The sequence below is a fragment of the Aulonocara sp. 'chitande type north' Nkhata Bay genome, linkage group LG15 (genome assembly GCF_057382095.1).
Source record: "Aulonocara sp. 'chitande type north' Nkhata Bay isolate Kocher_YH1m ecotype deep benthic linkage group LG15, A_spYH_male_GT1.1, whole genome shotgun sequence".
Lineage (NCBI taxonomy): Eukaryota > Metazoa > Chordata > Actinopteri > Cichliformes > Cichlidae > Aulonocara > Aulonocara sp. 'chitande type north' Nkhata Bay.
In genome coordinates, this window is record NC_141358.1 from 24145860 (window position 1) to 24169421 (window position 23562).

The 23562-nt window shown below is 40.5% G+C and overlaps 2 protein-coding genes and 1 pseudogene across 2 annotated transcripts; 2 read left to right on the forward strand and 1 right to left on the reverse strand.

Moving 5' to 3' along the window:
• The first annotated feature begins 1337 nt into the window (after window positions 1-1337).
• Window positions 1338-9027, forward strand: LOC147313138 (low affinity immunoglobulin gamma Fc region receptor III-like). Its single transcript, XM_086263973.1, has 6 exons — window positions 1338-1442; window positions 1513-1548; window positions 6104-6367; window positions 6447-6692; window positions 7127-7411; window positions 8012-9027. Exons 1-6 carry the CDS (start codon window positions 1412-1414, stop codon window positions 8092-8094), a joined length of 945 nt encoding a protein of 314 aa, XP_086120099.1. The 5' UTR covers window positions 1338-1411; the 3' UTR covers window positions 8095-9027.
• A 2430-nt stretch (window positions 9028-11457) lies between these two features.
• LOC147313139 (NACHT, LRR and PYD domains-containing protein 3-like) lies at window positions 11458-17738 on the reverse strand (annotated as a pseudogene).
• On the forward strand, window positions 12868-23412 carry LOC147313140 (uncharacterized). The gene is made up of 2 exons (XM_086265101.1): window positions 12868-18345; window positions 23137-23412. Exon 1 carries the CDS (start codon window positions 13040-13042, stop codon window positions 15419-15421), a length of 2382 nt encoding a protein of 793 aa, XP_086121227.1. The 5' UTR covers window positions 12868-13039; the 3' UTR covers window positions 15422-18345; window positions 23137-23412.
• Window positions 23413-23562: the final 150 nt, after the last annotated feature.

The following is a 23562-nucleotide window of genomic DNA, read 5'->3' on the forward strand; positions in this document are numbered from 1 at the left end:
ATGTAATTTTGAGTGTCATGTTTGTCAACAATGTGTTGTTATACTTTTCTCATGTTAGCTGATTTTTGGGATAATGTCAACTAATATGATCATAATAAAATAATAATAAAAGCACTAAATGACATTTTAGTGTCTTTAATTGTCCTTAACAAAAAGCACAACAATAAAAACAAATGACTGGAGTCTTTGTATACAGTCTCCAAATTTGATCCTATTACTGAAAACACTTTATTATTATTATTATTATTATTATTAATAATAATAATAATTAAAATAATAATAATAATAATAATAATAATAATAATAATAATATAGCTATGGGTGTGGGTGCTTTAGGGGCTACAGGTCCCTAGATATTGCTGCCAGTGCTTTTGATCCTCTTTGGATGTTGGCTGCCTTTTGTTCTATTCTCTGTTAACATTTTCTGTTGGTGTTCCATTGGTTGTGTTGCTTTCCTTTTGAATATGGTATACACTACTTTTTGTGTCATTGATGTCCCAGTGCTTCTGCCCTATTTTTTTGTGTCTGATCATTTATGATTCGTTTTACCACAGCTTTATTTAATGATATCTGAAAATCAAATATCTGTAATTTTACTGATCAGTAAATCAGTCAATCTTTATTGACAGACTTTGCATCCATAGTGAAAAAACAACAACACCCCCAAAACAAAACAAAAAAACAACACAACATGTAAGACTGCACTTAAAATGAAGAGTGATAAGTCTGTGTGTTTGGCAGTTTTTGACCAGCAGGTGGCGAGGGAGGTCTGTGTGCACATAAAGCCTGAGGATTAAACTCTTTTGCAATCAAATTGGCTGAAAGACTTCATGAAGCTTCATTTAGCTGTCACTAGCTCGAGCTGGTCCTTAAATACTGGATGCCTGATGAGTAAACAGGAGTGACAGGTTAAGTGGGAACCTGAGGACTCCACCCAGTGGGTGGGTCTGGACAGGACCTGCCCAACATTTTCAGAAACAGCAGGTGAAGAGAACACAAAAACAGACAACATCCTTAACCAGCCGGGGCCCATGAGACACTGTTTTACAGCTATAGCTGTCATACTTTCTGCGCTTTGGATCTTTACTATTGTCTGAGCCAAAACTCCCACCTTGTCTTTATTACTGACTGCAATTCAAGAAACTCCAAACAGAGGCCAATACTGAAAAATATAAATCAATGACTGAAAACAGAAAAACACACAAACCACGAGAGAGCTGATGGTTAACTTAAGGTTGTGGTCCAATCAAATCTCTTACTACGTAATTTTTCTGCTTCTATGGAATGGAAAAGGGTCTTTCATTATATTCAGACAAAGAAACCACAAAGGGAGGGGACGCGAGTTTCATTTTACTGTAAACTGAGTGAAGTGTCATTATTAAGTCTCAGTCAAATATGACCAATTGAAAGAATGAAGGGTGCATATGTCCTGTGGCTGCTGTGTAAGTACACCACATATTCTTTTGTCAGATTATTGTGAAACTTAAACTAACTGAGTGTTATTCTATTTAGGGTTGATCTCCCTGCTGTGTGGCTCAACAAATCAAGGTTAGATCTCTTTGTTTTATTCTACCAGGAAACCCCACTTTATACAATTACATGTTTAAATACAACATGGTGTACAAAAAACAAACGAATGTTTTAAGATATGCTTTCACTTACCAGAACATATAATTTCACAGGCCTCCGTAGTTTTCCCATGAATTATTTCCATGTAGCTCGTAACTGAGCTGAGACAGAAAAAGGTACAGAGATAAGCTAAAGGTTTAAGTATCAAGGTTAATACAATAAAAATAAAATAAAAGGTAATTTCTGGTGGCAGTTTCAGTGGAAAGTGATTCAGAGACATAAATATAGATATGCATCTAAATCTGGATTTTTTTAAATGAAGGCTTCATAACAAAGATGTAGTCAAATACATAAAAGTTGCTTCAACAAGGTACTCTTGGTTTATACCAATCATTAATTAATGGTTAAAAAGCGTAAGGCTAGAAGGATATGTGCTCGCTGAATGTGCATGCATGATTATGTGTTTTTTTAAATCGTGGTTTACTGCTATATACTTTATGGTGAAGTGACTGATTCACAGGAAACCAAAGACAAAGAAGCCTAAATCCAGTCATGTCCAGTTGTCTTTGTACAAACTAGTTTACATTTTAGGAATTCAAAGTGACGAAGGATTTTTTCCCCTCACACCCTTTCAAAGGCCTATTTAAGGGGTTAAGACTTGGTTTTAGGCGTAACAGGTTTGGCAAAGCATTAATAAGAGTAAATGTCCTCACAAATATAGCCAAACATACATGCCTGTGTGTGTATTGTATAACACTTCATGTATACACAGCAGGCAGCAGCTGTCGTGGAGGAAGCAGCGGTAACAGAGGAACCTTTCGTCCAAATAACCTCAAACTCAAAATGGAACTTGCTCACGTCCACAAAATACCCCGACAGTTTTGTAGTGAATCTGATGAAGGGTCGTTGAGCTGAGCAAGGAAAAGATGCAATTAGAGACAGATTTCTCAAATCATTAGATGATATCCAGCTAAAAGGAAGTATTTAAAAAAAGCTTCAGCAATTTTGCCCAACGTAGTAATCCAGTGGTGTTGATACTGAAGTTTTGTATTTACACATAAAAGTACTGTCTCCACGTTCATTTGAATTTCATTTTGAGGCTGAGCTGCTGGGGGGGGGCAGTGGTGTGCATTGAATGCTTTGCTGTGGCCAAGAAACCCTCTTAAATGCATGCACAAGATAGCAGTCACCACAGTTCAGGTTGGTTAGCTCCTCACTGATGATATGACCCGAGTTTATAATGCACAACCTCGTGAATGTTGAAACTCGTCAGCTTCGGACTTCGACTGCAAACTTAAACTTATAGCTACTGTTCGGTCGGTGGGTTGTGGTTGGAGACCCAGCTTTCATCAGCAGTGATTAGTCTTGACAAAAAAGGTCACATTAGATGTGAACGTGGGTCATTCAGTAGTAAAATAATTAAAGCTCTGCAACATTTTACCTTTTATACTATGAATATTTTCTAGTTAAGAGGGCTCTGAAATTCTGCCTCATTTTATTTTTTTTTTCCAGCATTTCAGAGCCTTCTTAACAATGTCTGCATAAACGGACTGGCAGACTGACTCCATAACAACAAGAAAAGAGAATTCACATAACCTTTTTCGACCTGCAGAAAGAAAGGTGATCACCATTGCACCTTCTGCAACAGCTGTTGCTCACTTACCCACAACATCCTGTTCAGCTTGATGACAGACACTGTTTCCTGATTTTGAAGCATTTAGATAAGTAAACTGGGCATCTCTCATCTCAGAAAACATCCTGTGTAGATGGTGTGCTCTGCGCCTTGAATCTTGACCTAACCTGCTGCTCACCATCACCACAAACTATATATAAACTTTCCATTCCAAATAAAAAGTGAACATATTTAGACTTGACAATTGAGTGATAAATGAATGCTAGCATGCTTGGTTAGAAACCCGCATTCACAAACTGGATACACTGCAAAGACACTTATGTTTTAATTGATACTAAGTAACATACCAATCCAATTCCTACAACTTCAGTTATTAAAACTGAAAAATCAACGGTCTGCACCACACAGGAGGCTCAATAACATAATTTAAATGCTTCAAATAGAGCCAGCAGCTCAATCATGCTTCAGAGGTTCAGTTGAGTGACTTTGATTAACTGAGGTAAAGCCGTACAGATTTTGGCATCTATAGCAGCCGATATCACCATCCAACTATCAGTCTAATGTGCCACACCTGGCCAATCCTCAACAAAATCCAAGTGGATTAGTTAAATAAAAGAATTTATGTTATGAAAACAAGGGAAACTACCCAAAAAACCCAAACATTGCTTTGTAGCAGGCTGTTAACATTTGTTTTTCTGCTCTTGCTCTTGACGAAGGCGGTCGCACTTTTCTCCTCTCCTCCTCCTCCTCTCCCTTAGCTTCCCTGCTTAGCCTCTTATGTCCTTGTCTAGTCTCGTGTTTTTTGTATTACTTTTCCCTGGAACACTCTCTCACAGTCTGTTCTCTAAAACCTAAAAGAGGAATTATGGATTGGATCAACTGGTCCCTGAATGCAATTGACACCCCTCTCTCAACGAGAAGTTTGAGCTTGGGTGAGCTTGAGTGCTGAAGACATCTACCTATTCGGAATCATGATAACAGGGTTCTGGCGGATCGGAGCTGACTTGGCCCTGACTTATTGAAGAATTAAGAAAGCGGAACCAGCTGTTCAAACCCCCACAAGGCTGCCCGCTGGGATTGAAACGATGGGAGAGGCATGAGTTTCTCAAAATGGGCTCATTGAGTGCAGCACGGATAAGATCTTGGAGAAGCTACGGCTGCTGTGAATACTCAGAATAAGATCTCTGACTGCAGACTGGATACATCTCGGAAGGGCTAGCTCGGAATAACATCTCTGGGCGCAAATTGGATGACATCTCGGGGGAGGCACACTGCCGTGAGTTCTCAGAATCCTTGAGTACATGAAATGACAACATCACAGAACGCAAGTATGGCGAAGCTCGCGGCTCTCCAACGGGAGATTGAGAGACCAGTGTTGGACTGTAGAACTGCTTTGAAATTCATATGAGCTGTTCGCACTAAAGTAAAAAGCGCCATCACTTCATGCGGATACCCCTTTGGCGCCAGCTGCGGTCTCAAGGCTGGAGCTGAACAAAAACACCCTGATAACGACTGTGTTTAGACTGTTCCTTCCCATTCCATGCAAGGCCACTTGGGTTGGCTGGAAGACTGTTTACTTAGCCTAGCAGGGCGAAGGACACTGTCTCAGCTGAACTCTGGACACGCACAGACATATACACTGATATGCACACACTCATCCCCCCTCCCTTTCCAAACGCCTTCGACGCTTATTCCCTTCCGATGCTGCACCCTTTACCCACCCCTGTTGCTTTTCATGTGTTTCTTTGGTGTATTAAAAGTTTTTTCATGTTTTATGTGCAGAGGTGTTTTTTTCTGTTCTCAAACTGATCTCCCTGTTGGAGCTCAGTGTGGGGGGAGTTATTTTTTTCTCCTTATCTTTCCTCATGTGGTGCATTTTCCATTGTTATACCTCTCTGACCTGTCTTCCCCATGTGATGTTTTGTGTAATGTATGTATAGTCGGAGGGTAAGATGGCGCAGCCATTGCGTGCAATAGGTCGGCAGCCTTATGAAATTTCCCCTTGTGGGACTAATAAAGGTATATCAATTCAATTCAATTAACATGTTTATTTCTGCTTTAAAGTTGAACATTTTAACATGTGAATGGCCCACTTTTGGAGCCAGTCTCAGGTGGACATTAAAGGAACTGCAGCATTTGGCGGTTTCATTTCTCCGTTCTGAAGGATTCCACTTCACTGACATTCCATTTGGTGTGGATTTCTTTTTTAACCTTTATCAACAATCACTCTGCACTATGAATCTTCTGCAATTAACTGCAATCACCCGAGTCACAAAGACTATAAAATGCCCCACAATGTCCTCAGGTTTCAACTGTGAAACTAAGGGCTGCACTACTCTATGACAAACCTATTATTCATTATAGCTTTACTACATGTTTTGGTAATCATTCTGACAACTTCAGATCTCAAATTCAAAGATAATTGGCATACTTCCTCCAGGAGATATTTGAAGAGACTGATGGGTATCCTTAATGAAGATTATAAACTGATGTCCTCAGGAAAAGCTACAGGTTACCAAATTATTAGTTAAATAGGCACAAAATATCTTAAGTGCTTTTATCAATCAAACTGACAGATGAAATTGTGAATGAGCGTTTGTATGTTTTATCTCATATGATGAGATTCCAAGACCCAGGGGATATAAGAAATTCCAGTCTAACCTAATGTAATCTAATCCTGAATAACTGTGGTTGCATGGAGTTTAACCATACCCTAGATAAACCTGGATAAATGGGAGTGATCCCAAACAACTACTGCCCTTAAAAACCACCTTCCATACTTAAATGTTGGTGTTTGTGGATGGTTCTGTGTGCATTAATTGTTTCACTGTAATTCTCAGAGACAATCTGATGGCTGCCTCAGGGTTTTGTAAATGTGCATAATCCATATCTTCCCCACAGCTCGTCTGACTGTGAGCCCCAGCAGCTCTCAGCTGTTTGAAGGTGACTTTTTGTCTCTGAGCTGTGAGGCTGAGGACTGCCCTGCTGGATGGACTGTGAGGAGGAACACGCCCAAACGACAAAGGAGTCGGTGTGGAGATGGGTGGGGAAAACAAGTCGGTTCGTGTTGTACCATCACCTACATCTTCAGAAGGGACAGTGGTGTTTACTGGTGTGAGTGCGGAGAGGGAATAAGCAGTAACACCGTCAACATCACTGTGACTGGTAAGAATATTGTGTGTAGTTAGTGTTGGTGAAGCTGTGTGTCAGTGGATGAAATGCTGTAGTTTGTGTCTGTGTGGAGGTGGCCGAGTGATCCTGCAGAGTCCTGTGCTTCCTGTGATGGAGGGAGACAGCATCACGCTGCTCTGTAAATCAAAGCCCCCACATTCAAACCTCTCAGCTGTTTTCTATAAAGATGGCTCCGTCATCAGGACTGAGTCGACAGGTCACATGACCATTCCTCATGTTTCCCTGTCTGACGAAGGCCTCTACAAATGTCACATCAGTCAACATGGGGAGTCTCCACCCAGCTGGATCACTGTCACAGGTAATTTTCAGTATGATCAACATTTATTTCATCCATAGATGGACATAGATAGCATGAGGTCACCCATTAGTCAGTGAAGTCCCAATATGAGACCTCAGGCTTTTTAGCTATCACCACTTCGATGTTTTCAAACCTGCAGGTCGGATCCAACCAAAGACTTTAATTGGCTAAAGACTTCTTATGTGTTCTGTTTAACCTGAAACTACCCAATAAAGTAATCAGGAAGGTGCTTAGTGAGGTCGCAGAGTGAGGAAGCTGAGTTTCCCATAGACCTCTACACCATCCAAAGGTTTTTTTTCCTACCACAGGAGTTGCCCCCTGGTGGCCAATGGATAGCGTCACTTTTCAGACGAGATCTGAAAGTTGCGTCCATCTAAGATTACCATCTTAGATTTCATCCATGAATCACCTGAACAGTGCCATTCTCTTTACAGGTAAACCTACAACTACAGCCCTGCCTTCCACATTATCCCCACCCTCTACATCAACCCTGTCTTCTGCCTCAACTTTGCTTTCTGTCTCAACCCCAATGACCACACCGATCCAATCCACTGCCATGGCGTCTCCTTCTGCCACAGCTCTGCCTACTGATTCAGCTCCACCAGCTGTCTCCATTCACCGACCACTTGTCTTGAGAGTGGTCTGCCACCTGGTGGTGTTCTGTCCATATGTCATCACAACTGTCCTAATGGTGTCTTTATATCGACAAAGACCCACAGGTAACTTTCACTGTCAGATGATCAATCTATTAAAGGGGATCTGTTGTGTTTTTGTTTATTTTCTGTCATAATTGTATGCATGCAGCTACGGTGGTGGACTTTGCCATATATAAAGACTATTAGAGGCCTGAAACGGCCAAAGTTAGAACAATTAATGAAGAGAGGACACAAAAACAGAACAGAGAAGACCTGTTAAAACAATCCAAAATCTAAATCTTTATTTAAAAATTGTAGGCAGTTTGGCACAGATAGGCAGTCTGCATAGTATATAGTATAAAGAAAACAAACTGAGAAACAAGCATGGGATCATACATGGAAACACTGAAACTAGCTAACACACTGGGAATGTCGGGAGAGCCTCGAAATCCGAGATACTGTAAGAACAAAGACAATCTGATCTATCAATCAATTCTCAGGTGTAAGTAAGACAAATTGAGCACAGGTGAAGCTGTGTTGATTACTTTGAAGTGTAAATCATGCAAAGCAACTTTAGAAGGGCCTTAGAAGAAAAATACAGATGTGGAAATGGGTCCCCTTAAATTCTGATTGTTTTTCTCACTTATTATTACCTCATTATGACTGAACTCTTTGTCTCCATAGCAACAGCGCCACACCCCCACCCTGAGCAGAAACTGACAGAGGACTTTGACATCATGGAGGTCACCATCGAGCATCATTTCTAAACTGCACAGAACAGAGAAATATTTTTGTCATGTAAAAGTAATAAATATTAGATTAAATAGATCTGATATTTTATGGCAGCACAAAGTCATGTATAACGTTGGAGGTAAACAAAGTGCAGTTTTTTGACTGCATATTCATATCTACAAGCCCAGTTTATTACCAAAGACTGCTGCCAGTGATTGTACAAATGAGAGAAACAAACATTTAAAAACACTCTATGTGAGACTATAAAAGATTACTCTTACTGGTGTTTTTATCTGATGGTGGGTGCACCAGTTTTTGAGAAGTATCTGTCCATCTGTGGTGAGAATTCTACTTTAGAAAACAAGGGTGGATTGCTTGGTCCCTCTTCTTTGCACCAGGATCCTTTTCCTCATGTCCTGAACATCTGGGCTCAGGGTATAAATAAATCCTCATTTGTCTCCATCAGTGTATGAAGAACATGCACCTGTCATTTGCTCTTTCCTGTTGAACAAAAACCAAAACATATAATAAAACAAATGATCAGAGACTTAGAACCTGTGTCAGAGGTGACAGACTTCTATAGGAGCAAAAGTCATTTCGCAGCCAATGTAGTCTCCCCCTAGTGGCCTTTAAACAGAATGCAGGTTTAAGGAAAACATTTTTGAACAGATTGAAAGATCATGACTACGTCAGGAAATGCCATGAGTGCCATGAAGCACTAAAGGAACCACTGAAGCACCTTTCCTCAGTCTGTTGACACTCTGAACAGCTCTTATTGTTGCTGCCAGTCACATAGATCAGGGTCGTGCCGCTCAGTGAGCATTTAAACAGCTTCTCCTGTTGAACATTTCCACCTTCTGTGCTGTTTTGATTTCCTAATAAAAAAAATGGCTGAATTAAGCTCCAGGGAAAAATGTTTCACATGTATGAAGCACTTTTCTTCTGTTACAAGCTGCTACAAATTTATATATTACAATAAGTCATCTTTTTTCAGTTGAATTAAACTAGCTTTTTTGTGGCTCAAAATTGGCTGAGGGACTGAATTTTTGCCCTTCGATGAACAAAAAAAATACTCTGAAACTGTTGAACCTGCCATGAAGAAAACTTGTTAAAAGCACACTCCTGTGCTTACTTACGGCAGGTAAGAAAAAAATGTGACTTTAACCAAACCTATAATTGTGTGCTAGCAAAAATAAATACATACAAAATGTCCTTAACATTTTTTAAATCAAACTGATCCATTTTATCATTAGGCTAGTATATATGTGTATCGTCACACCTATCTTCCATTTGACAGTCCTCATATTCTCAATTAAAAACTAAAACAGACATTGAAAATAACAAAAGCTAAACATTTAAAGAGGAAACAAAAATGTAAACTAATAAAAAAAAATAAAACGCAAATTCTGCTCTACATTATCTTTATGTGAACCATAAAGACTCAACAAGAGCAGCACACTCAAGTGAAAGAATAAATAGATCTTTATTGGTCTCAGGGTCATGATTGTACAGAGCATGTGAAGAACATACAAAAGAAACGATGGCACTTGGAATGTTCCATTGTAAAAATGTTTTTTAAAAAAAGCACAGTTCATAGCAATATACAGACTCACAAAGTAAGAACAAATATTCAAAGTTTGTTTCAAGGCTTTAGTGTCATCATGTCATCATCACAGTAAAAAGTATGGATGCTTTGCCCTTTGTAAAATACTAAACCCAAACTTTTTTGGACCAAGGAAATAAAAACAAACACAATGTTAAATAGTGTAACATAGGAAAGCACATTGAAAGACATGAAACTGTCGCTATAAATATAATGATAGGGCCACTTATCATTACCCTTTTGTTAGAGATACCAAGGAAATTTCATTAACCAGGTAAAAATGTGATCATGTACCTGAAAACATCCATTTCAACAGTTAAAGAGCAGTTATTATTGCTACAAAAATGTATACTCTGTATGTGCCTAATGCATTTCTTGGGGAGTCAAAAAACATACAGTATGGTCCCACAAATTCACTGTAATCAGGCCATGAAGCAGAAAACGACAGAAGATAAAAACGTAAGGCATGAATCACCTTTCTTTCCTTTAGTGATAAGCAGCTGGTAGCCAATGTCCCACAGCCCTCTGACTATGATCCTTCACATTCAACTTTCAACATTTGATAAAGTATCTAATAAAGTGCCCTAATGCTTAATGGGCACATTGTCTACCATACAGTATCACATAATACATAACCACATCTGGAATGCTACTCAAAGTTAAAGACTTCTATTATTCAGTATAATGCAGTGCTTTAGTGAAAATACAATAATGCTTAAATACTTGAACAGCTTGGGGTCGACTGGCGATTTACTTTGTGAACTCTGTAAACATCTCCCAGATGAGTTCATGCTGTCAGCCACCTTTTTCTAGTCTTATGAGATAAACATGATGCTCACTTTCTAAACCATGATCCCCATGAGAGTCATAAGGGAGATGAAGCAGGGTAATACCTTAAGCGTGTGGGTACCCTGTAAGTAAACTCAGTTTTTCAGAGAGATCCATCCCTCATTGTCATGTCCAGTTTGAAAACATCAAGACGGTGTCAGTAAAAATCCCTCATAATTTAAATCTTACTAAACAATTTACGGGACTTTTCCCTCTTAGCACCACAACACTGTTGTTTTTGGCAGCTAGAACAACCTAAAGACAAAACGGATCTGCAAACATGAAAACATTTTACTGGCAGAAAGTAACTTCAATAAAAACATGTTTCTCTTTTCAGGAAATTTGTGCTTGGATGTAAAACACACAAAATTCTGTCGGGAAAACGTAGGACCTTTTTTCATTTAGGAGTTTTAAAAGCACCTTTATACTAAAAACCAAATAAATAAATAAGAAAAAGTTTCAGTGCATTATAATAAATACTTTTGCATAAAGTTTACACATTTAGTGTATGACTTGTTAAGGTTCATGTTGTGAAGTAAAGCTTTGAAAGAAACTTAATTTGGACTCGTTCCAAATTTGGTGCATGAACTTGTTGTGCGCCATAATGTTTGCTCTGTTGACTTCGTTATGAAATATAAATTCTTTCGGTAATTTTTTTAAAATCAAAGTTAAAATTTCATTCTCGATGGGCTCCAGAGCGCTCTTAGTGGTAAACAGTGCAAACAGCCCTTTGAATGTTGGCAAGTATGAACCGTCTGCTCGGTGTTTCCTAAAACGTTAAAGCACGTTTGGCTTCACACTGACAAACAGACCCAGCTTCGGCACAAACCTAAACTAATATGACACCGGAGCGGAAAGGCTGATTATGTTTCCAAGATGGTTTGTGTTTTTTAAAAGGAAGGAAACCTTCCTCAAAGCGGGCAGAGCAGTGGAGCCGCCGAGGGAAAAGCACACGATACAAAAACTGTAGAATTAAAAATATAATTTATTATGTTTAAATAGTTAAAAATATAAAATGAATTAAAACAACCTTGGCCAAGGGAAGACACAATAAAAATCAATAACACACAACATTAGAAGTCCAGTGGAATCCACCACGGCCTAAAAGTCACAGAAAACTAAGAGGTCCAGCGTAGTATTAAAAGAGGGAAACCCAGCGGAGTCCTCGCCTTCCTCCCCGCATTCCACGTCCTGGTGCACTGAAGAAAGGGAGGGAGCGGCAGTCACTATTCCTTTGGCAGTTTACTTTATAAAAAGGATAAGTCAAAGACTTACCCGGGTGGGCAGAGCTCTCAACTCCGCCCGCCGCTTCCTCAAACTGCAATCGGCACCGCGGTCTCACTGCTTCTGTTCTCCCGCAGTGCACGAGCTGGCTCTTGTCGTTATTGCCACCAGACTGCCGCTACGCGTCCCTAGTCGCTGGTCATCTGCCTTTTTTTCCTCTGATCGTTTCCCCTTTCCAGTCGCTGGTAATCTCTCTTCCCAGTCGCTGGTCGTCTGCTCCATCTGATCATCTCTACTCTCTGATCGTCTCTCGCTCTCCCCTCTGATCGTCTGTGTCTTTCCTCTGTCTGTCTCGCATTCTCCGTGTTACATTTTTGTTGAACACCGGCTCCAAACCTCTTATGTGTCCTTGAGCACTCTGTAAATTACCTTTTCTTTTCTCTCAGGTGTGTCCAATTAGTAAAAACGGGGGAAAAGGCGGAGTCTCTCCAGGACAATTTGCCGGCAACTAAAAACATGCAAACTAAATAAAACACTGCACAAAATACATGCAATATAAAAAATAAATATATACACTTCACATAAAAATACAGCACAGCAAAACAACGTCCCTCTTCCCTGGATGACACTAACTAACCGACCAAAGAGCCGCGTTAAGTGGCGATATCACTAACGTCACGTAACTTAGCCGAAGGTTAGCTAAATTTGACTTTGTAAGACTTTTTCATTACGCTAACATTTGTGATATGACTGCACTATGCTGCTGTTGTTGACTCCACTTAATTCTACAATTCTTTCATTATGCTAACATGTGTCCTGGTGTATATATGAAGTGGGATAAAAACCCAGAACTAACTTTTAAGAGTTTATTTCTTCTCCGCTTCGACCGTCGGCCATTTCCCCAAAACGTCCTCCAACCTATGATTCCAATGAATCCTGGTGGGTCAGGAACTGCTTTTAAGCATCTTGTAATCGTCGTTCCAACACAGCGTGTTTGTTTTGATTCGTAGACCCCGAAAATGGTGCCGGGCTCCCACAATGCATTGCGGCGTGCCGTCAACTCCAAAGCGTCATTCAAATCTGTGAGCGCGCAAGGAACGCCGCCTCTCCGCGTGCGTTTCTTGTGACGTCACTGGCAGATCAAAGGCGTTCGCGCTGGTCTGTCAGTAACGTCACAGACAACCGAGCCTATAAATAACGGCTCTCAGACAGAAAAATCAGAACTCGATGCTCATGTGTTTGCAAAACGTTCAGCAGTCGGCGCTCTGTAATACAAGAAAATTCTCACACGCTCAAACGGAGAAAATCTAATTTGTGACACAACAATGGAAACCATCAACGAAAATTCAATCGTGGTCACACCAGACCAGATTATCCCGCCAATCAACAGGTGCTTTGAAAGGCTCTCTGAAGTTCAGTGGAGCATTATAGAAAATGGAAAATGCGACTCCAGCGTCCATGCCGTGCTCGCTGATATGATTTCTGAAATCATTCAGATCGCCTCTGCCAGCATCCTGAGGATTGCCCTTTCTGTTATTCAGGAACCCATGATAAGGGAAGAGTTTATGGATGAGGGGAAAATAAGGGTGTCCCTCGGAGACTCGATCTCAGCTGCCATCGCCGGCGCTCTTAATGTCTCAAAACAGCAAGATAAGAGCGCTGACAAGCTGACGCTGATGGTTGAGGAAGAGATCTCAGAAAAGGTCAGCTCAACCATTGCACTGATTGAAAAAAGCCCCGATTTCCCAGTAGACCCTGCCGTTTATGTTAGCGGCAAATTTAGTAGTATTAAGAAACTACACCGCATGGTTTGTTGCGCTGCCTCATGCCTGAAAAGGTATGCAGCATGTAAGCTGCGCTGCCAGTGTGGGACAAATGGGTCTCATTCCAGTACAGAACGTACTGGTTCAAAAATATCAGTGAAATCAGCAATCGCAGAGATTTCTGTTATTCTGTCAACAAGGAGCTCAGATGGAGAGATGACAGGAAAAGATAAAGATGAGCTCCCAGAAGAATCACAAAGCCATATAAAACCCACTGCAGAAACACAAAGTATCCAGGCTCCAACCCCAGTAGAAATGGTTGCAGTTGACATCGTAGGTGAGATACTTGCTAACATGGATTCAAGCAGTGAAGAGCTCTGTGAGAAATGTAACTTACCCAAACCTGCCTTTAATGCAGGCTTAATTATCCACAAGGTGAGACACTTCTTCTCCAAATGTGTGCCATCCACCTCACACGCCAGGCTCAAAGCACGCAAACACAACTTTTCCATGTTTGCAAAAAAACAATTTGAAAAAATGAAAACAGAGCTGAAAAAAAGAATAAAGGCAAACAGGAAACATTTTGTTTGTCTACAAAACATTTGCAATCACCCCAAGAAGGAAACTGCGCCCTCCAATGAAAGTATAGTTTTCATTCTCCCAGGGTCAGTACCTGAAACGGCTGCTCCCCAGAGTACAGAGGCTCATCGCTCCCCTTCTCCACATACGGCAAGCCTGGGAACCGCAATTAAACGTTCTTCTTCAGTCGACTTTAACGTCATTAGATCAGACGTTAATCAGTTATTTGACAAATTAACAAAGAAAGAAGAACTCTTCCTCATCGATAAGACCTTGGGGGACTTTAAAAATAGTGGGCATATCAGGAATTTTACGGAGGACTTAGTGGCAAACCTGTTTGATCTACTTACGGTGGATCGAGGCTATCAAATCCCCATACCTCTAATGGGTAGGTCCCTCTCAGACACGGTCATCTCCAGGACTCCGAAATCAGTACAGGGCTCAAAGCGTCGCATTTCTGCTGAAGTCCTCTATGTCCTCATAGATGACACAGTAGAAAGGTTTTTGCAGAAGCTTTTACTCTTCTGCAATGAAGAGAAAGATCAAATGATTCAAATGGACAAGATTTCTGGGGCCCTGGAAGACATCCACAACTTTATTAAAAGAGCACAGACCACAACACAGGAAAAAAGCCCTGATTCAGATGGCAGAGGAAAAGAATCTGGTGCATCACTTCCAACACCAAAACCTGGGAGCATTTCTCCAGATAAATGCTCTGTGGCATCTGACAAGTCACCTCGAACGCCACAACCTGGGAGCATTTCTCCAGATAAATGCTCTGTGGCATCTGACAAGTCACCTCAAATGCCACAACCTGGGAGCATTTCTCCAGATAAATCATCTGGAGCCTTGAGCCTGAAACACTCTCTCAAAGATTCCTCCAAAATATCAGAGATGGATTCTGTGTCAGGTTCATCTTCTGATGTTGAGAAAATTTCCAATGACCTTGCGTTGCTCCTTATCATGAGAGTCATCTATAAATCTAAACCTGAGACCCAAAAGTTTGCTGCTCAGATCGCAACTACTACAAAAGAAATAGACACGGTCATCAACCGTCTGAGCAATCTAATGCAGCCTGAACTCAGCAGCACAGCGTCTGCCACAAGTCTGACAAATGACAAGACAAAGTTCATCAAGAAAATAGCCAAACGCCTCATCAAGGAGTTTGGCTCCCCAGACAATGTCTTAAAGGCTTTGATGGCAAATGATTCATCTTTTGATGAGGCTCTGATTAGACATCTAAAAATCACTCTCGGAGTCATCCCGGGTCCCCCAAAGACGTCCAAAATATCCAGGTTTTTTTCTGCGGTGGGAAAAACATTGCTAAAACCCTTCAGGTGGTTCACTAAAGCCAGAGATCATTAAAATGACCATTTTGGCTTTTCCCACTGCCCTGCTTCTTTTAAAATCTTGAAGCAGACTTTTAGCACCAAATCCTTTTTTTTAAAAACATCACCATAAAATTTTGGGATCAGCCCTCAAATCCAAATTTTAGAACTGTAGTTCACGCCATCTCGTCTCCTTTTGATTTCCATCCCCCCAACCGGTCGCAGCGGATGGCCGTCCCTTCTGAGCCCGGTTCCGTTGGAAGTTTCTTCCTGTTAAAGGGAGTTTTTCTTCCCCACAGTCGCCTCGTGCTTGCTCAGAGGGGGATCATTTGATTGTTGGGGTTCTCTGTAGTACAGTAGGGCTTTGACCTTACAGTACAAACAGGGAGGAGACTTTGGCTTGATTTTTAAAATATCTAATTCGGCATGAAATAAAAAAAATCCAAATTAAAAATGCATTCCAAGTTTGTTTGTGTTTTTCTTCTGTTGTCAAATATGTAGAAAGTGTTACACGTGTGATTTTAGTCATTTTGCATCAGTTTGTAGCCGACGTGTCTGTTTGTGATCATCCTGCATCTGTTTTTGTCTGATTTGTGTCTTAGTTTGGTCAATTTACATCACTTTTGTGGCCCAATTTAGTTGTTTTGCATGTATTTGTGGCAAAATGTGTGGACGCTGTTTGACGTTGCTATGTTTTGTCTTAATGCTTCACTTTGGTTGTTTATGTATGTGCTCATTTTGATTCTAGATGTAGACCTGACATCTGAAAATTAGCACCTAGTCCACTTCGAACATTTTTTTTAGTCCAAATAAAAAAATTTGGACTAATAAAAGTCCAAATAAAAAAATGTTAATACATTTTTTTTTATTTCGCCAACCTTGTAGAGCAGTGGTTCCCAAACCTTTTTTGCTAGGCCCCCCTTTGTTTTACAAGAAAAATGTTCGCTAAAAAATATTATTAGCCAAAGCTTTCACTGGAAGTCAGTTACTGGTGTCAGGCCAGCTCCCACTTCTTCTTTTGTGTTACTTCTGCATATAAGTATACACAAAGAGACATTGAGACCTGAATCACAAATAAAAGCCACCTTCAAGATTAACAAACACTGTTTAAAGAGCTCCGTATAAACTTCTGTGTGCAACAAGGCCTCTGTAGCATCCAGACCACACTGATCTAGGTCTTCTTGGTAGAAGAAGGTGTTTCCTTTTTCCAGATGTTTAAATGCCAGCCTCCCCAGATTCAGAAGAAATTTCCTTTCAGCCATCTCACTTGTTTCATGTCCCCCCACATGTTTGTTCCCCTTCTTCATCTGAACCAACAAGAAGTGTGAGTACATGTCAGTCAGGGTCTTGGGCAGCTCTCCTCTCTGCTCTGTAGTCAACATGTGCTCCAGAACTGTAGCAGTGATCCAGCAGAAGACTGGGATTCTACACATGATGTGGAGGCTCCTGGATGTCTTCATGTGGGAGATGATTCTGGACAGCTCTTCATCACTGAATCTCCTCCTGAAGTACTCCTCCTTCTGGGCATCAGTGAAGCCTCGTACTTCTGTTACCCTGTCAACACGTCTAGGAGGGATCTGATTGGCTGCTGCAGGTCGGGGAGTTATCCAGACGAGAGCCGAGGGAAGCAGATTCCCCTGGATGAGGTTTGTCAGCAGCTGGCTGACTGATGACTTCTCTGTGACATCAGACAGCAGCTTCCCGTTGGTGAAATCCAATGATCCAAGTCTGCTTTCATCCAGGCCGTCAAAGATGAACAAAAGTTTACAGACAGCGAGCTTCTCTGCTGTGACCTTCTGTAATGTTGGATGGAAAACATGGAGCAGCTCCAGAAGACTGTACTGCTCGTCTCTGATCAGCGACGCTGTTGGTCAGAACCACTCTGATGGGTCTCTGTTGGTCAGGTAAGGCTTTAAAGGTGTCGTGACACCTGACTGTAATGTCATCAAGAGCCTCCATCTTGGAAGCTGTCTCCAGCTGCATCACCTCATGTTGGTTATGAACGTCTTCATTCTGTCCCTCTGTGATGTAGAGCTCAGTGTAGATCCTGTTCGGGAGGGTTCCACTTCCTGTATTATCAGTTTCTTCAGTCACACTTTCAAACCTCCTCCTCAGACTGATCTTATATTCTTCTAAAACCTCTTCCAGACTCGCATCTGCTGATTGACAACAAGAAACCAAAAAGAATGAAATGTCTTTAGTAGGAGGTAGGAGGCCCCAGGGCAAACTGAGGGCTCGGTGGAGAGATTACATTTCACAGTTGGCTTGGAAATAATTCAGTTTTCCCCCAGATGAGCTGGAAGCAGTGGCTGGCAAAAGGCAAAAGTTTCTCTCCTTAGATTGACCAAACCCATGACCTTGAACCTGGATATATAGGACAGGGAGGATAAATAAAAGGATGTTACATTAAACCAGTGGTTCCCAAACCTTTTTTTTTTTTTTTGCTAGGCCCCTGTTTGTTTTACAAGAAAATCTTCGCAGCCCCCCGGCACAAACACATCCTCAAACCACACACAGCCATTTCAAACTCCACTGCAGTTTCTTTTACACCTCAAACCTTTAAAAAACCAAAAGCAAACAAATAAAAGTAAACTACAATAAATTACAGGTTGGAACAAAATAAACTAATACCATCTTTATTTTAAGTGTAGTTGTTTCATTCCCCCTTTGTAAGAATAATTTTTCAAAACATGCCTCTATGTGCAAAGTGGGTTTAAAAACATAAAACGTGATTTGGACAGGGGAAATGGGTTTTGGTTTAGACACAAATACATATGATTTTAAAAAAATCGTCTTGTGATCGCACATACTTCTTTTTGTGCCTCTAAAACATCCTTGTTTGTCTTTCCAGAACAGACATATGATGTCATAACTGTCGGAGCACCGGCCTCTCACTGCCAGGGTTTCTAAAAATGGCGTTCTGAGGAAGCTCATCCAGAAGTTTGAGGAAGCAAAGAAACAGTAAGTTGAGAGTAAAGTCGGGCGTCACATTAGGGCTGGGCGATATGGCCTAAAATCCATATCGCGGTATAATTTGAAGCACGTGCGGTAAAGATATATATCGCGAAATATTCTTTTCTTCTGTATAACATATTTTCCACACTATATGACACACTTAATTAATTTTCTCAAAAATCGAAAGTGTGCCTATGAATTCTGGTTGTGCTTATCTGACCTCGAACCGATTTTGGCGTGCAGAAATCTGTTAAAAAATGTTTTAGTACAACTTTGGTAAGCTGCACTGCTTGATGGATTGTCAGAGCATTACGGCTGCCGTAGTGAGGAGCTTCACGGAGTAATCTGGGTCCAAAACTCCGTGGGCTTCAGCTCCCAAAGTCAAACGAACACTGAGAGTTAAAAACGGTCTAAATTCTTTCATCTTTAATAAAAATATCAACCTTTCTGCTTTACCAGGTGTAACAATTAAGTTTAACATCCATGCATCAATGAAAACAGAATTTATTAAATTTAACGGAGTTACAAGTTAACAGGAAGTTAGCTTGCTAGTTTCCACCTAAACATTTCATACCATGTTCTGACTGAGAGATTTTTTAAACTAATTAAAACGTACAGCTCTGCTACCACTTCCAACATAAATGAAGACAGAAAACTAAACAGCAGTGGCGTTTGCAGGGTTACTGAAGTTGGACTACCTGGTATATAATGTTGTGCTACGTGATTGCTAGCGACACAGCTTTGTTAGCATAACATTAGCACAGTGAAGCTGGAGGATGAACGCCAGCTTCACTTTTTTCCACTTGATAAAAGTTAACGTGAGGGATTCTGGTGTTTAGGGACAAATGCAATCGCATAGCGATGACCTCTGCTCCTGTTTTGCGTTTTTATATTTTGCTTTATTCGTCTTGTGATTTGAATTTAAACAGTCGTTTTTGGTCATCTTGTTTCTTCAATTTCTGCATTAATACTTCAGTTCCCATTTTATGGCTTCCTCTTAATTTTGCTTTTGTTACTTTTCCAATCAGCGTAAATGAGGAGGAATGGTGAGTCCTTGCACTGCTTTGCTTGTTTTCATTTGACTGAACTAACTTCATTAGAGTTATTTGATATTGTATTTTGCACTATCCTACTGTATATTACTGTAATAGTAGTATTCTTATTATATATATGGTATATCTTATTCCTCTGTTCCTCTGTCTCTCTTGCTGCATTGAGCATGTGTATGACTAAAGAATTTCCCTCGGGATAAATAAAGTTCTTCTTATCTTATCCTTAAGATTTGTACAACAAAGTATTTTCAGTTTTAAGCTGGAAGAATGGGGTTTTGCACAGCTTATCATGTTAATGCAAGAAAAAAAGGGCACGTAGCGCATCGGTGATGTGTTCACTAATATAGAACTAAAATGTGTGTTAGCTTAAAATGAGCAAATCCTTTGTCACAAAGTTGTATATGAATACTGCTCATTGTATAAATTCAGTCATTTTAAAGTCTATCAAAAACATGTTTCTGTGCTTGGAAAGTCAAATCCTGACAATATTAATGAGACGTTTCTAAAATTCTTCTACACAGATGGTCTGAATTTGTGAAGCGAGTGGTATCGCTCTCCGTCCCCGGCATTTATCGAAGTCGGCTCCTCGTTGTTTTTTCTAAGCCACGATTAGGCTCATTGAGAGCAGGCATGTGCATGCAGACAGTGTTTGTTTTTACATCTGGTGGGTAACGTCCCTCCCTATATTTTTGGAACAGTACCTCTGAAGCTTGATTTAGATTTCTGCAGGAAATTTACGTTCTAACTTCAGATGTAACACCTCTTAACACTAAACCGGTCCATTCCACGCTAGTGATGTGCGATACCACTGATTTCCTTTCCGATCCGATACCAAGTAATATTCAGGGTGGTATCGACAATACTGATCCGATACCGATACTTTATACAAAAACGTATTTTATTTATTGTATCTCAAATTATAGCGTCATAATAATTTACAGGACATCAGATTACTTGTTCTTATCACTTAATAATGCAGAGTTCATCATATAGAAATAAAAAAAACTGAAGTTGTGCGCTATTTGAACACCTTGCCTGCCTGCAGCACTAAAGGACTCCATGAGAGACGTCTGTCTCGCCCTAGCAGCACCTGTCCCTCTCATCCTCTTCAGTTCGTCTTAACATACACTCCTCATATTCTGTGATATGATTTACTCTGAGGTGTTTGACAAGGTTAGTGATGTTGCCACAACCATACATGCCAACCCTCCCGATTTTTCCGGGAGAATCCCGGAGCCACCATTCTCCCGAATTTCCACCTGGACAACAAAATTGAAAAACCATATTGCAGCCAATTCCAGTTTCCAACAATGGCGGCAGCTACTTAGTTTTAATATTACTCTTATTTCTCTTTCTGGGTCGCAAAAAAACAAACAACTTTTAACATGTTTTCAGGTGAGAATGTAGCTGTGTAAACTTCAAATATCTGAGCCGATCGACACATCGTTTTCAAACCCCCGCTGCCTTTCGCTACTCGGGTTAAACATGATATATAAGTCACTTTGATAACTTAAAAATGTTATTGTTTGGCTTTTTCAGTGTTTTATTTGTTCGTGAGTAAATCGGTTTGGCTGAGATTAAAGTTATTAGATTCGATTAAATTAAATTTAACTTTATTAATACCTCGGGAGGGTTCCAACGGGGTTTTCACACAGCTGAATAAACGTCAAACAGAAAACTAATTAAAGAAAGTGTGAGACGGTCGAGAGTTTACGCCAGCGCCCGGTTATATTTTAGATAGCAAGGAGCAGACGGCAGTTCCACTCCACCGAGGGAACTCATGACGTACTACCCGGCTTTCTTTAGACCGTGAAGGGCGGGTCCTCAGGTGGAAGCAGACTCTGAATTTCGACACCCCCGCTGTTTCCGGGCCGGCTAATAATAACGGTGACATTTAAGGTATTTTATCCAATAAATAAACATTGTAAAATGCATTTATCACCCCCGCCCCCCCCCAACAGCCCTTTTGAATGTCTCCCTAATTCTGAGGTCTCACGGTTGGGAAAGTATAGCCACAACACCTCAATGTTGGAGCACTTTTTTGCCACATGTATCGCAAACCACGTCTCAGCTGTTTGTGGAGGAAAAATACGTTCGCACAATTACGCTCAGCCATTGTTGTGACATTTATACAGCCGTATTTTGCACATGACTATGAAAGGCGGAAGAGGAAGTAGTTCCTTTGAATGTAGACAATCCGAATGTTATAGTTTCTCTCCACTGTGTTGCTGTTAATGATAAACTACAAATTTACCCTAAATTACTAAAAAATATCGATATTTTAATGTGAGAATCGATTCTAGAACATAAATGACTGGTATCGGAGGAATCGATATTTCAGGATCGATCCGCACATCACTATTCCACGCTGTTGTTTCCAGTTACAGCGTATATTTCCCGTTGAAGCATATTTCAGGCATAAGACAGAAACATTACAAAAATATACACCTGCAGGCCACTCTAATGTCTTTATTTGACTAAATGCACTAAATTACTGCCACAAGCTTTTGAACACATGTACCTAATAAAGTGGCTGGTGAGTGTAAGAGTATCCTCAGTCCCAGCTCGGATACAGATGTGTCTGTGTGTCTTTGTTCCCTGCAGTAGTGCCCTCTCCAGCTCAGTCATATGAGACTGAGCTGGAGAGGGCACATGCCTGCTCTCAATAAAGCCAAATATTTCAAAATTTCATTTTGAGGCATTTTAAAAATGAATGTGTTTGAGTTTCATTGCTCCAAAGCAATGTTTTCATATAAGCAAGATAACAACCAGTTTGCAACCATGTAAGTACAGTCCTCTATTGTGAACAGACGTGTTGGCAATCTGTCTGCGTTTATAAATTAGACAACAGTTATTTGCAAATCTTCATCAATCTGCCTGAGAGTGATTGCAGTCGGTCTGAGTTGGACTGCAACTGTTTTGAGTCAGGTTGCCTCCAAGGAGGCAGTTTATTATTTTCCTTTCCTAGTTGGACAGATGGCTGTTGTTTTGTTTTTACTGTAGTGTGCTGGGCCATTAATGGCTCAGGGGCTGCAGCGTATCCGCGCCAACACCTAAGGCCAACGTGGAATCACCGGTCAGACTAACATAAAGAAAAAATCTGTTAAATTACACATTTGTATTCATTAAGTCACAGACAATGAAAACAAGCAGAAATCAAGATGTAATATTTTTATAATTTTATTGATGTTAAATTAAAGTCCCAGCTTAGTTATGTTGTCAGTGCAAGTCACTTCAATCTGTATAGCACCAAAGGAAACAATGGTGTTTTCAAGGTGCTTCACACTGTAAGGTAACAACTTACAGTATTAAAAAGAAAACCCCAAAAGAACAAACCCCTCTGAGCAAGCACGAGGCGACAGTGGGAAGGAAAAACTCCCTTTTAAGAGGAAGAAACCTTCGACAGAACCAGGCTCAGGGCGGGGTGGCCATCTGCCGCGACCATTCCTGGGGATTTCAAAAATGACTTGATCTGATCTAAATGTAAAACTAGCTCATTTAAAGTGTCCAGTGAGTTTTAGAAAATATTTTGCTGTTGATATCACGATGTCACTATAAAGTGGAAACTTTGTTTCTTCCCTTACACCTCCCAAAAAATGCCCGCACCGATGAGAAGCACTTAGATATGCAACTTGGTTCTGTGAATATCTTTCTTTTGAAAGTTTTAACAATATCTTCATCAAGATCTTGGAAGTTTAATTGCCAGAATGTCACCATAACCGCTGCATGCTTCCATCTTTTACAGAGGGATTTGAAAACCCTCTCGCTGAGTTTCTTGAACTTCTCTGGTGGGATTTTGTCGTATCCGGCCCTGATTTCAGTCCAGATTTTCATGGTAAGCTGGTTGGAGATAGCTTCAGCACTTTCAATGCTGAAGACTGTGCCTGATTTTTTTGAAACCTGGGAAATCAGTCCTTCCACAAAGATTTCCACTGAAAGTCTGCATCTTTCTTTCTTTTCATATGATTCCAGTCTATCAGTAACTGTTACTGCCAACAGGTGTTCTTGGAATACTGAAGTAGTTATGATATTAAATATTGGTTGTTCCATTAAATTCATTGAATTTAATGGAACAACCAATTTTTCCACTTGATAAAAGTTAACCATACCTCAAACACATGTACCCCTACCTTAAACAAAAGCGCTGCTTTGCACCCCAGTACCAATTATG

Excerpts from the sequence above, each read along its gene's own strand:
- LOC147313138 (XM_086263973.1), top strand. The coding sequence starts at position 1,412 with ATGAAGGGTGCATATGTCCTGTGGCTGCTGT. Across the intron at positions 6,693-7,126 it reads CAGCTGGATCACTGTCACAG|GTAAACCTACAACTACAGCC; the intron begins GTAATTTTCAGT and ends TTCTCTTTACAG. Across the intron at positions 7,412-8,011 it reads ATATCGACAAAGACCCACAG|CAACAGCGCCACACCCCCAC; the intron begins GTAACTTTCACT and ends TTGTCTCCATAG.
- LOC147313140 (XM_086265101.1), top strand. The coding sequence starts at position 13,040 with ATGGAAACCATCAACGAAAATTCAATCGTGGTCACACCAGACCAGATT.